General features: G+C 51.0%; 6 protein-coding genes across 6 annotated transcripts; 2 read left to right on the forward strand and 4 right to left on the reverse strand.

Annotated features, from left to right (window-relative positions):
- Positions 1–667: 667 nt before the first annotated feature.
- N7473_003922 (uncharacterized protein) lies at positions 668–847 on the forward strand (the record flags this gene model as incomplete). The annotated part of the gene is made up of 1 exon (XM_057149862.1): positions 668–847. One exon carries the CDS (start codon positions 668–670, stop codon positions 845–847), a length of 180 nt encoding a protein of 59 aa, XP_057013516.1.
- An 839-nt stretch (positions 848–1,686) lies between these two features.
- On the forward strand, positions 1,687–2,035 carry N7473_003923 (uncharacterized protein; the record flags this gene model as incomplete). The annotated part of the gene is made up of 2 exons (XM_057149863.1): positions 1,687–1,818; positions 1,865–2,035. The coding sequence occupies 2 exons, from the start codon at positions 1,687–1,689 to the stop codon at positions 2,033–2,035; spliced, it is 303 nt and encodes a 100-aa protein (XP_057013517.1).
- A 949-nt stretch (positions 2,036–2,984) lies between these two features.
- On the reverse strand, positions 2,985–6,460 carry N7473_003924 (GTPase-activating protein; the record flags this gene model as incomplete). The annotated part of the gene is made up of 3 exons (XM_057149864.1): positions 2,985–5,199; positions 5,251–5,602; positions 5,662–6,460. 3 exons carry the CDS (start codon positions 6,458–6,460, stop codon positions 2,985–2,987), a joined length of 3,366 nt encoding a protein of 1,121 aa, XP_057013518.1.
- A 444-nt stretch (positions 6,461–6,904) lies between these two features.
- Positions 6,905–8,578, reverse strand: N7473_003925 (uncharacterized protein). Its single transcript, XM_057149865.1, has 2 exons — positions 8,191–8,578; positions 6,905–8,117 (listed from the first exon to the last, which is right to left on the reverse strand). The coding sequence occupies exons 1-2, from the start codon at positions 8,428–8,430 to the stop codon at positions 7,164–7,166; spliced, it is 1,194 nt and encodes a 397-aa protein (XP_057013519.1). The 5' UTR covers positions 8,431–8,578; the 3' UTR covers positions 6,905–7,163.
- Positions 8,579–8,940: 362 nt separating this feature from the next.
- Positions 8,941–11,280, reverse strand: N7473_003926 (uncharacterized protein; the record flags this gene model as incomplete). The annotated part of the gene is made up of 1 exon (XM_057149866.1): positions 8,941–11,280. The coding sequence occupies one exon, from the start codon at positions 11,278–11,280 to the stop codon at positions 8,941–8,943; it is 2,340 nt and encodes a 779-aa protein (XP_057013520.1).
- A 702-nt stretch (positions 11,281–11,982) lies between these two features.
- N7473_003927 (uncharacterized protein) lies at positions 11,983–12,624 on the reverse strand (the record flags this gene model as incomplete). Its single annotated transcript, XM_057149867.1, has 3 exons — positions 11,983–12,250; positions 12,311–12,322; positions 12,491–12,624. 3 exons carry the CDS (start codon positions 12,622–12,624, stop codon positions 11,983–11,985), a joined length of 414 nt encoding a protein of 137 aa, XP_057013521.1.
- Between the last annotated feature and the right edge of the window lie 907 nt (positions 12,625–13,531).

Below are 13,531 nucleotides of genomic sequence, written 5' to 3' on the forward strand. Positions count from 1 at the left end.
GTCCATTGACCCAACATTCATGTTATTCAAGCTGGACTGACTCTTTTCTTGGTACAAATGGGACCCTTATTCTGAAGTTGACCCGAACGCTCAGCGAGAAGACATTTTCTCCAATTACCATTTGATGAGCATGGAAGAACGATTGGTGCGTGCATGCGCTTTTAAAATCCTTAACCTAGCTTATCGAGTGATTATCACAGGGTTTTATCGGAAGTTTGAAAGATTATCTTGGGGGGATATTCCAGCAGGATTGCGATCTGATGCAACACTGCTACAAGATCCTGATGACCGTTCGCCAATATCGAATCGCCGTAGCGCACCAACTCCCCCCCCCCAATACAGTGATATTACATCGCACTTGGCTCCACCCAGACTCTGACCGAATATTCGCTATTCGCGGATACCACAGACTCGATTGTATGCCTCCATGGACCTTGGATGGCCTCGGGGTCGCAGGGGGTCAGAAGCGATGGGGGAGATAAAATGGCAATCTATCTTCACATCTTTGCCAGAGCATCTCGATCTTCCTCGGGGGGAGGCGATTAAACATGTTAACCTCCTCGCGGATAGCCGAGGTTGAAGTTGTCGAATTGAAGACGCTCTCGGGAGGGTCTTGGGCGCTAGATGCCTGGAGGCATACGAAGCGGAGGCACTTTGGCTGGAGGGCATGGAGCCCTATCACCGCGCCCTCGTTGTTGGCAACATCGCTGGTTTTGACGAGGAGGCTGCTTCTTCGGGGGAACTGCGGTTTATCTGGTTTGATGAGTGTGGGCTTGTGGTGCACGAGGCGCGCGTCGAAGTTGAGGACGCCCAGAAGCTGGCTGCATTCCAGTATGGTGATTTTTGAAGAATCCTGAATTGATTAAATGGTGGAATGACCCTGGAAATGTGAAGGTTGGGCCGTATCAAGTTTTTGAAGCACAGTGATATGATGTGCAAGAGAGTATCTTCGTCTGACTACATCTCCACCCTGACAGGCTATGTTTAGCCAGCACCTTTCCTTCTGGATAAATTCCATAGATCTCTGTCATTTTCAATACCTTCCTACTCTTTACTGCCCTCGGATCATGGAATTCCAATTCTCTTTATGATCAACGGGATGACCCGTCAGATAACTGCACGTCAGATAACTGCACGTCAGATAACTGCAGGCAGTTGGCACTTACCACCATCGCCTTCTTTGTCTCTTTGTCTTGTTTCCATATAATCCTTTCTCTCGCCCGGCTACATCTCGTCTTCCTCCTCTCCTCATCGAGACTCAGTCCACTAGAATCATCAGCTGTTGCCTCCCTTGCTATCCTTTTCGTTTTTTATACATGCTGTGAAATATAATAGGCCAGTTCTAATACTGATGCCCCCGGTGCAACGAAGCCAGAACCCACCAACATTCGATATACTTCTACGTTCTATCGACTCAGCTCACGCCTAATGGAGTGGTGGCATATCAAATGAGTGCCCGGGCGATTACATGTTCATGAGTCCGCCCAGATGGACTTACTTTGTCGTCGTACGCCTCGACTACGGAATCCGGCGGCTTCATGCTTCCTGTCCCGGCTTCTGGAATTATCAAGCACACAAGTATGAAACCACCTCACCTCCTACCCCCATTGTTTCTCTACTGACTCCCATGTCTCATCAACCAGGTTCAAAACCGTCTTGTTCCAACCAAGTCTCTAACTTGCCAGTATGGCACCAGAACGGCGCGACATCCGGGCGATCCTTCAACCGATTACCTCACTCGAGGCTATTATAGATCTCATTGAGAAGGAAATCTTTGACCAAAAAGGGGACTACCAGGTCCCTTGGAGAATGGGAGCCGTGTGTCCAGTTGATTCGATACCGCTGGATGAAGGGCTGGCCGCAGGAGGTCCACGACGCCTACAACCACTACACCAACATCAAACTGGACCTCGAAGAGCAGCGAGGGTATTTTCAAAATTGCAACCACCTCCGTGGTCTTTCCGGCCTATACACTTTACCAGAGGAGAAAAATCGCTCTTCAAGCGCACTCACAATGGGCAAGCAAGCAATCTAGACATCAGAATGAACCGCTGGATCGGGAGTGCTTCTCAGCTCCCACATGAAGGCTTCTCCCTTCTCCCTCTTGGTCATATACCGAACGAGGTTTCCTATCTACCTCGGTTAACGAACGCAACGAGACCGCTATTGGAGTGAAACAGAAGGGATCGACCAACAAGGGATGAAAGCAGTATATTGCCATATACATCATGATTCTCGACAATGTCTGCCCAATCATTCAAAGGAAGTGCACCGACCTGGAGAATGGTCATCCGAAGCTGCCGTACCACTTGTTTCCACAAAGGGCGTTCAAAGTCCATCGCTCAATAACTGGGAATTCGGGGTCGGTTCTTCCCACCTTGCACAAACGCGCGCGTTCTTTCTGCAAATGTATATCGGAAAGGCAAGATGGAGAGAGGTCTGACACGAATTGACTGTGAAGTGAAGACTAGGAGGGACAATCGGAGGAAGTCTGAGCAAGACTGGGAGAAAGTTTAGGAGGAAAGCAATCGTTTCCAAGAGCTGTCATCGACATCCACGATGATAGATGCCTTGTGAACTGGGGACCCGCAAACCATTACCTCCATACATACCTATCACTCCTGGCTCTCGACGTTTGAGATGGGATATATCCCAGCGATAGGGAGAGCGAAGTCAGCAAAGCAGGACGGTTCGTGATTGACAATGTTCAAGATGCGCATCTGCAGCTCTTCTTTAGATTACATGTATGTAGAATTTGTGGTCAGAGAATCGAAAAACACGTCTCATGAAAATATTCCATTGCCTATCTAGGCTTCGTCTCTAACATGTTCTCCTCGCGACATGGTAAATGCACCAAGCGCACCTGTATAATCGCACATTGACAAGGCAAAGCTAGCGGACAAAAAAAACACAAAACCACACCAGACCACACACAAAATGCCACCGCCAAGAATGAAAAACAGAGAAAAGCGGACGGGATATCATCAGGATTCAAATTCGACAACCTTACTAACGACCTCCGGGTCATGCGCTGATGCGGGCGATCTCGCCCTGGGGCTTGAGGCTCCCTCTTTGGGGGCGCGAATGCTGAGGACTTCGGCTTCGGCGCCTTCTAGAAGGTCACGATCTGCATCGCGCACACTGCGGCGCTCAGGGTCTGCACCGTATGCGCCGGCGCCCCAACTAGAGATTCCACCGGCCATGGCGGCAGCAGATGCGCCTTGACGGGAGGGATAGTCATCATCGTCGTCCTCGTCATCTTCTTCGTCGCGGCCGCCCAGGGCGTTGCGCTCCAGTTCGCGCTGGGCATCGTCCATGCGCTTCTTGACTTCGGCGGCCATGCGAATGCCGTCTGTGACAATGTTGTCGAGGACGCCACGTAGGCCCTTGCCGGGTGGAACAATGCCTCCAGAGGCACCGGCGACGGGCGCACCTGCAACGACCGAAGCGGAAGCACGGGCGCCAATATTGGAGAAAGTGGTCAGGTTGGAAGAGAGTGAGGAAGATGCGGCGAGGGAGGCGGGGTGAGGATGGTCGGAGAGGTGGAAGGATTGCGGGAAGTAAGACTCGAAGAATTGTTCGAGGAGCTCGTCAGCTAGGACGACCATTCGGAAAGTAGGGAGAGTAATATGGAGCGGGTTGTTCGGGTCGAGAGCTGGGTTGGCAGACTCGGATCTGGGTCGGCTCTTCTCGCTTGACTCTGTGGGCTGGGGCGAAGACACTGCTGCCGATGATGTTTGCGGTTTGTCGTCGTTCACATCGATAAGGTCTTCTTCATCATCATCACCGATTGCAAAGGAATCGAGTTTTTCGGTTACTTCGGTGGTACTATCCGAGAAAACACCCCTCTGGTTATCAGGGTGACTGGGATCGGCATACTCGAAGCAGCGGCGAATGAAGGCGCTGACACTACCCAGGAACTTCTCGTCGGTAGTCAGTCTGTTCTGGTCGGCATCACTGCCTCGGGGGTTGTTCAGATCCTCCAGGGACTGAGTGGCAGTAATGGTTCCTTCGAAACCACGCCGGGAGAGGAAAAGCAGCGCCTCAGACATTTTGAGGATACCCTCTCGGTCAACTTGACCGTTGCCACTGTCATCGTAAAGAGTGAAGAAGTAGTTGATGTTGTTCATGATATCGCGAGCTCCCTTGAGACGTGCCAAGCCATTCACCACATTCTGTAGACTCAGACCCTCCTCGGGATCAGTAGCCCACTTGCGGTACAGCCGTTGCATGAACTCATGGTCGGCGGGCTGGCGTCGGTTGGCCCAAAGCAATGACTTGCCATTGCCTCTCAGGCTGCTATAGCCCGGAGCGGACGAATCCTTCCTGGCGGGAGCAGGGGAGTCAGAAACAGCCCACTTGGACGTCGCGGCCAGGAATTCTCGGAAGGCATCGTAGTCCATGTGAGTAGGGCTGGGTCCAAGACCCACCCGACCGACCTGCCTATCTACGGGCGGTCCGAGCACAGATTGGCGCTCTGACTTCTTCTTTTCCATGCGCATTCTCTCTTCCTCGGCGAGTTCTTGATGTTGTTGCCACTGGTACAACACCTCGTAGAAGCGATCATAGATTGTGCCAAGGTCATCCGCACTCAGGCGCTTGCTCTCAGGGCCAAGGTTGCGGATTGAAGTACGCTTAGCAAAGCTCTCAATGTTATCGAGAACGGCGTCCTTGTGTTTCTCGCGTTGCTCGGTGACAGTGCTGTGCGTGATTCCGGAGAACTCCTTGAACGCCACTACCATCAGCTCCTGGAATCGGGTGATGGCACGCAGCTTAGGGTTCTCTGATCTCGGATGAGCCGACTCGTCAAGGCGAGAGAAATATGACTTGAGGACGGAGATGAAGGATCCGTCATCTTGAATATCAAGAAGCTCTTCGCCGTTGATGCGAAGAATAGCAAGGCCAACCTGGAACAAGACCTTCGGGCCCTCTAGGAAGAAAACATCCAACACTCGGAAAGCAAAGACAAGAGGCATGGAGTTGATGTACAGCGAAAGGAACCAGGGAAGAGACACGACGGAAAGCTGTACATCAAATTTGGCGAGGTGCTCCCAGAGAACGGGCATGGTCTTCTCCACTAGGGACTCGAAGACCTTTTGGTCAAGTAGTGTTCCGTACATTGTTGTGGAGTAGTAACCTGGCAGCAGGCGGTCACAGAGAACGGAGAGGAGGAAAAAGGCCTGGGCCTCGGACATATATCTATTCAGGTCAGCGATCAGTGAGTATTGAATTCATAAGGTTCAGACAAACATCAGTAATGCAGCAACGACAATGTTCATGGCTTGACAGTAGCCAACTTCGGCGTTGGTCCAACTATAGGCAGTCAAGACTCGTCGCAGTCGCCCAATGCCCTCATCGCTCTGGAAGCCCGGATACTCGGGTAAACTGCGGTTCAAATCTTTTTCGATTTCATCGATAGCTAGAGATTCCTGGCCATCGAACTTGACCAGTGTCTCTTCGTACAATTTGGGCGACCGAATACGTAAAAACATTGAGCCTGACGTGAGCTCCCAAATCTCTCCTCGCAACCGATTTGGCAAGCCAACTCGGATAAGCTTGTGGAAAGTTGGTTGCCGCACAAGAGTAGAGTTACGGCCATTTTCTATCGCATGAAAATGTTAGTACAAAGTGAGGACGGTGTTGACATTGTGAACAGCTTACCTCGGAAGTATTCGCCCCAAAGTCTCATCTTGCTGCGATCTCGTAGTTTCCGAGCGTCACCGGGATAGCGGAAAAGCATACCCAACCCAGCATCTGGAGGCTGTCGCCCTTCGCCATCATTTGCATCTTTCGCTTTCGTGCCGGAAAGCAAGTACTCAGAGTAGCAGTCGGTCACAATACTCCTCAGATTGTCAACCTCCTTCATACCCTCCCGCAGACCCTTCTTCAGACAATCGCAGAATCTTTCGCAGGCCTGCCTGCTGCCGACAAGCTGGAGAATAAGTCGCTGGGGTGAAAAGTTGGGCTCTTGCTGCTTGTTCAACAATCCGTTCCATGTTGTCAATGCCAAGGAGAACACGTCTCGAGCACTGTGAAGTCGTTCTACACGACGGATGGAGGAAAGTGGCAAGGTGAAGCCATTGCCGGAAGGTCCTGTGCCGTGTGTCTGTCCAGTCCAACTGGTTGAAGCACTCAATGTCGACGAGGGTATGAAGCTGGTTGGCTGTGTTGAGAAGCAGATGAATCGTTCGCTGAGGTGTAGTCGGCCGGTGTAGCGATTACCAGCTCGGTCTACCCGGCGGGAACCATCCGCGGAATCGGAGGAAGAGTTGGGCAGAGGAAGGATAAGTTCAGCTGTAATTTCTTGCAAAGGGTTCTGCGAGTCGGGTAGGCGGAACTGCTGGCGAAATAGCGAAGCCTTGGAAGGGTTGTTGTCGTTGGAGGAGAGGGAAGGAATATTGAAGTTGGCCGGGTCAATCAGCGATGAGGCCTTTTGAACAAAAGAAGATAGAGACATCATGGTGGGCAATAGTTGATCTGAAGCAGTTTCGCGGCACCTGTAGAGGTGCGGTTATCCGATGATGTCGGGGCTGCGGAGCTAGAGCTGCGACGTGGTACGGCGGGCGAATCAGCACCGGAAGTGTACAAGGCAGCCCGTACTTTGTTCAAATGAAAGCTCAACGGTCATTGCATGGCCTTGATCATGACTGGTCCAGCATCGGAACACCTGTAGCTGCAGCTTGGGAACGTGGGGACGGGTGTTGTTGTCGGATCGATAAGAGGGGGGTGGTGAAGCACACATTATCACGTGATGGTCAGCCTTATAGCCTTCATTCATGAAACATACAGGACTCTATTTGATACAGGAATTTAGCCGCCCATGCGTGATTGTATTAAGGAGTTTTAGAGTAGACATTCTACAAGTGACGTTATGCTTCCGAAGTTTTAGGTGTAGTGAATAGTTGTACAATTGAGTAAAAAATGTATTGAAGGAAATTCGCTGTATAAGCTGGACATCAAGGGTAATAACAAAAAGAGAAATGGAGTGGTAAGAGACATGAGTCATGGAAGTGAATCAAGGCTCAGCCAGCAGTATAGCATTTTTGCTTTGCATTCAGAGAAACAGTGTCTCCTTCAATCTTGACTTCGGGTATTGTATGGGCATTGGGATTGATAAATAGGAAAAAAAAGGGGGAAGGGTTGGCAATTTGAATGTTGAATGTTTAGCTCTTATCCAAAGATCCCCGTCGGGAAACAGGATCATTGTACTCAGGAAGGAAATCCTCGGAAGTCTCGGAAGCCTCAGAAGTCTCAGTCATCAGGCCCTGCTTCTCGCAAACATCACCCTGCTCCCAGGCAGCCTTGTGCTCCTGAGGCTTGGTGCCACGGTAGCGCTGCCAGAGGAAGATGACAGCCTGACCAACAAGCATGCCGACGGCGCTGGCGGCCAGACCAGCCAGAACACCAAGGATAGCAGGGATAACAATGAAGCGGAGCAAGCGGGATAAAGTGTGGGCGAAAGCACCGTGAGGAGGAGGCGGGTGGTCGAAGTTACCGTCCTGGTGGTGGTGGTGACCCTTGTGGTGGTGCTCCTTGGCGAAGTCCTCGAATTCCTCGAAGAGTGGCATACCCTCAGAGAAAAACTCGTCGTGGTGCTTGGGAGGACCGTGGTGGCCTCCCATGCCCATCATGCCGTGATGCTTGCCGTGACAGCCCTTACGGCCACCCTTGCCTGCCATGCCCAGGACGCGGGCCTTCGCAGCGGCCAGGAGACCACGCACGCGAGAGACCAGAAGCTCCTGGAGGCACTTGGCCTTTCCATTGCACTTCTTCCAGGAGAGACGCTCGGGGGGAGGAGCGGTCTTCTCGATTTCAGTCTTGGCGATGTACAGCTCGCCAGCGAGGTCCTGAATCAGGGTAATGGCGACTGTGTCAACGGGAACCGGGTGGGTCTCGAGGTCGAGAATGGTGAATCGGACATCGAGCAGGTCGGTTCCGGGGGTATCATCGGGGGATCCCAGCGGCATCACCTCCAGGGCATAGCCGACGGGCATAGGCTCCGAGGCCTCGCCATCTTCAAGTTGTTGGACGGCGCGAATAGGGCTGGGGGGAACGGGAGGGAAGATTTGGCGGCCATTAGCCAGTAGGCGGTTGTCTTCGATGGAGAAGTCCAGCATCTATGAAATAATCTCATTAGTTGATGGTTCGTGGATGATCTTGCGCTTATCGCATCCCCGATGTTTGACATACCAAAGACGACGACTTGCCCTCAGTCCAGCTGACAGCACCCTCCTCGTCAACCTCACGGAAGGGACACTCCCGGCAAGGAACGTCGACCACTGCGTGGCGGATATCCTCCAACAGCAGAGGATGAACGTTCATGAAACCATCCTCAACTGCCTCCACCTGTGGCTCCATTTCGGGGATAACCAGCATAGCGCTGGCGCCCAGGGCGGCGGCGCCACCCAGCAGGATGGAACGCACGAACATAGTTGTGTTTTGGGTGTGTGTAGGTAAAGAGCGGACGTCGGCGACAATGAGACGGAATTCAGAAGAGGGAAAACACAGTCATTTGAGGAAATCTCAGGATGGCAAAGAGTCGTCGTCGCCTTTGTAGAGGGGAAGAAGGGGAGTGGAGATGATCGGAGGTTAGTCCCAGTCTTTCGTCAGTTAGTTGTCTTGTTAGTCCGCATGGGGCCAGCGAGTGGAGGAGGGTGACGCCAGCTTGCTGCGTGGCGCCTATTGCTATTGGCAGAACACTTTACAATACGTGACACTGTCATACCTGCCATTCTACAATTCAAACGCTATCAAGCCTGCTTCAGTCAGCTCTTCATTGACATTGATCAGCTTATCTGCGAAATTCCATTACATACCACCCACACCACGCCTTTCCTCTACGGAGTACACTTTTCCCGCCCGTTGTGCCATCGACAATACTGCAACTAGCGCCACCAACACGATTAGAAACAATGAGAGACACTCCTGATGATTATTATTTTACCCGAACGAGGACCGGTCGAACGCTAGCCACTGGGACAAGCCAAATCCCATCGAGTCCACACAGCCTGCATGCGACGCGTACCGGTTGCGCAATTGCTGTACGAAATATCGCTCGTTGGCACCCTCCCATCGCTTCCACTCCATGTGTTCCTCGTATGCCTGCCACAGCCATAGGACCATTAAGCCCGGGTACACGATGCACTTGGGATGCGCGGGGTTGAGCAAGTGTAATAAGTTGATGCCGACCAGGATGGCGTTCTCGACTGACGCCCTAAACATTTGCAACATTGCATCTGCTATCTCAGATGCAACTATCGGCTTAACGTCGGCGTGGGAAATTGCCTCGCGCGGCCAAGATCCCGGCATGCGCTCGAATAGCGTTGCTCCATCTGCTGCTACTATCCGTGGCAGATCACCGACGGACAATGACCGCAGCTTACCTCTGAGGCTAAGCCGCCCCTTTGGCGCTAGCACCAACTCTTGCAACGACGAGGCAGCTAGATTATCTAGACGCGCCAACAGCGGATCATTGACAGTTTGAATTCCCTTTGGTTGAGATTGCCCGACGACTGAGTTTCCTTGCCGTTGATCCACAGTGAATGAACTCTGGGTCCGGTCGTCACTCAAGGTTCGAGTTTCTGACGCGCCCTGGGGAACCTCACAATCCGTTGCTTCAATGTTGGCCTGCACGTCAACGTCAAAGCTGTCAGTGGACGGGTCGTTGGCTTCGTCGGCATCACCGGTATTCGAATCAGGCGGCGGTGGAGCAAGTCGAATGCGCTTCCTAGATGTATTCAAAGGTGGGATGAACCCGTTTGCAAAATACTCATCGTGGACAGGCGAGGACTCAAGTCGTGCCTTATTGCTTCCTCTGCGCTCATGGACCATTTGGAGCGGCGATTGCTGCTCTCGAACATGATTCCAAGATTCAAAGCTCAGGTTCGATAATCGCGAACCCGAAAGGCTTGACGGATCTGTTGAGCTTGGAATTGACCAGCTTTCAACCAAGGAACTTTCACTATCTGTTTCTTCGGGTGATGAGATTCCATCGGCGAGCATCTGCTCCAAGGATCTCCCCCGGCCCTCGTTGCCATATGGAAGACCATGCAGGCCCTGACTGATAAAGCTGTTTTCTTTCCAATCTTGCACAAAGTGCTCATACATGCTGATTTTGTCATGGTCATGTTTGAAATCCAAGTATGAATTGAGGTCATCGCCGCGAGTCGATCCCGAACTGCGACGCTTTCCTGTGGCATTGAATACTGCGAAGCCGTTTTGAATGTCGTCCGCTAATGGTGCTAGGGAATCCAGAGATTCCGGTTCATCGTTTGCGAACTCTAACTCCGCGTCACTGGATTTCATTGGCTCAAAAGAAACCGTCCCGAAATTTCCAATCTGGCGGGGCGGCATAAGGGGCCAGGATTCAATGCTTTCCTCTGATGATAGACCGGTGTATGTCGAATTCCCTGGATTTGACTCAGAGTCTGGACTTCCTAGAAGCATCAAAGAGTGGTGTAGATTTTCAGACATACCAGACCCAGGTCGCGAGATCTGGCCGTCCCGTTGACCACCTAGCAGTCCGTCTCTCCTTCCTGTTCTGTCGCGACGAAGCCTGTTGCGTGCGATTCTAACTTCTGCAGCTTGAAAGAGCCTGTTGATCTCGTCATGGAAATGATCCATGGAATTGGAGTACTCCATGACCGAACGTTGAAGCTCTTGAATCCTTTCATTATCCTCAGACATGTGGTCGTCCAAGAATCTTCCCAGCTCTGCCCAGTCTTCAGTGTTCTTCTGGAACAAGACACCATACTCTCCCACATCTTTGTAGGCTAGACTGAGTGACTGCTCCAGCTGCCGTGCTCGCTTCTCCATCAACTCGATTTCTTGACTCATCTCACCCTCTCGCACGGCAGTCCTAGCCACCATTCTCGCATTGGCTTCTTCCAATCTCTGATTTTCGTCTGCCATAACCTCTATCCAGATTTCATTGTTTTGTGCCCCCATTCTGAATTTGGAAAGGGACTCTTGTAGCTTGATGAGCTCTTTTTCGTTTTCATAGGCGCGAGTTTCGGCCATAGCCACGGCCGTTTCGGACTCGTCTAGTCGTTTGACCAGGTCGTTATGCTGTAGCCTCAATCTGCTAGCGATGGCTTTTGTGGCATCGTGCTCGGCTCTCTCGTCGCTGTATGCTTGATGGAGCTCCAGTTGAGGGATTCTTCTCAATACCTCGTCCTTTTGCTGCTTCAGTAGAGCGGCTGTTCGTTTGCTGCGCCGGGTCCTGGCCTTTCCTTGCCCAGAGCTGGGCTTGGAACCCCCAGGACGTTGAGAAGAAGCCATGTTGACGTGTCGAGTTTGATCGGGATAATTTCTCGCGAGTAAGCAAAATTAGGGTTGACGGGTTTTTGGAGATGTATAGGTTTCAGTGGGTTTCCTCTGATTTTCGCGGACGTTTGGGCACTTTCCAGGTCTTATAGGGATCTTTAAATATGTGCCTTTCACCTGATATCATTCCCTATCATGCACAATGAACCCCTGAATAGAACAGTCCTAACAATATCGCCATTGTTTTTATTTTTACTTGAAACGGTTTGCCTCGAAGAAACAATGCGCATTGTTTGGATCATTGGGCCAAACTTATCAGCCACCGTACTTTATATAGTCAAAACAGCCAGTTTTAATGACTTGAAATCAACCCGAGAAATGCCAGTCGATTATACCTAACAATAGCAAGATGAAAACACTATAGAAATTCCCAGCAAAAAAAGAGAAAAGAAAAAAAAATTCACAAAAAACAAAATCAACGGCAAAGCCCTGAATAGTGAAGCGAATACCTCCCAGAAATATCACTGATCTAACCAACCCTTCAACTCCCCTATATTTGGGCATTCTATGAAGACCGAACTCTTCACATCCAGGTTGAGCTCCATCTTGAACTTCTCTGATAGCACAAGCGACATGAGAGAGTCAACGCCCAATTCAACAAAAGATGCACTGTCTGTAAGTTCGTTGGGGTCTAGCCCAGTTTCGCGCCCAATGATCTTAAGCTTCCGCCGAGACCCCCGTCACAACATAAGCCCAGGCTTTCGGACTACTGTCTGATTCGCGAGACTCTAGCGACTGAGATACTCTGTCGACGTGGATCCCCATACGGAATGCAATCCGCACACTCTCAACTCCATAATAGGCCAGGTCGGAGAGTGAAGTGGAGGTTGCCACTGCCGCACCAGACAGAAGTCCAACACTCAGGCCAGTGAGGGTTGTCCCTGCATCTCCAAGATCGTATTTCTCGTCGGTCGCTTCATGGTGCCTGCACTTTCAATGAGCTTCAGTTGGATTATAAAAGAACTGCCAGCTATGGGTGACTCACCCAATCAGCACGCTAAGTTGTAGAATTCAAAGAATCGCAGTTTCAACGGCTCCTCCAACAGGAGTGAAGCGACTGGCCTCCCAGCCATCCACAAGACCCAGGATATTCTGAACACTGGTGAGCTCAGATGGAGGGTGTTGTGAAAGCTGATCAATTTCATGATTAAGAGTAGCCACACACTCTTCCATGAACAACGCTAGAATATGGAAGTTCTTGTCCTTGGAGCACCGGTGCAGACGCCAGAAGAGATCCGGGATATTCCCACTGGGAAATTCATCTCCAAAGAACGCCAGCCTACTACTAAAGCGGCTCATGGTATCGGTGGACAGGGAAGAAGGAGTTTCCATGACTTCACGAGCCTCTATACAGTGAAAACGGAGGCAGTGGGCTTGATCATCCTTTTGAAGTAGGCTATGTTCGAGTCCGGAACGAAAGAAAGTGCTTCAATTAAAGTTTTCCCAAAGCTCCAACAATGTCTCACTCATCTCCGATAAAGTTCAATCCTACCCCTTAGTCGGAGGCTTATTGCCAGGCGCGTGGACAGCTGAAGATTTATTCTTCTCGGATGCCGAATCGACAGCATACGGACGTACGCATGCCACAGCACCATCAAGGTGGAGCGCACATCACAAGGGCAGATCTGAGTACCTTTGGCTACGAAGACCAGCTCAGGAATCATGTCGCAGGTGTTGTCCTGTGCGTGCAGCACAAATCGACTAAAAGACGAACGAAATGCCTGTTACCGTGGGCGACTTTATCGTTGATATCTCGATGCAAATGCGGATTCGAGATCAATTGGTGATCGAGGAGATGCGAAGTGTCGAATCGTGATCCACCGGTTTGCTGCCCGTTTGCAAGAAGCACAGTGTCAGAGCTCTATAGCTCAGCGCCAGCAGATCCATGAGATTCTTAACTCAATGCTGAGAGATTAGCTTCAAGTCCAGGCGAACATCATACAGGAGCGAATCAGCTCAGGATAGTTTGTGGCTGTGGACTTCTGCTGAAAGAATAGACAAAGGGCTGAGAAGATTGGTATATACTGATTGAGAAAATAAAGGGCGTCCAGGTATGGAGCCAGTGTTCGAGCACTTCAGAATTTTGACTATTGGGAATTTCAATTTATCGTTGATTCTAATCCTCAACGGCCCCGTGTATCGTGATAAATATATATCAAAACTTCACGTACTAAGTACGATTTACTTCCATATAAGGCAAAGCCTT

The sequence above is a fragment of the Penicillium subrubescens genome (genome assembly GCF_028828155.1).
Source record: "Penicillium subrubescens strain IBT 31985 chromosome Unknown utg000002l_segment0_segment0, whole genome shotgun sequence".
NCBI lineage: Eukaryota > Fungi > Ascomycota > Eurotiomycetes > Eurotiales > Aspergillaceae > Penicillium > Penicillium subrubescens.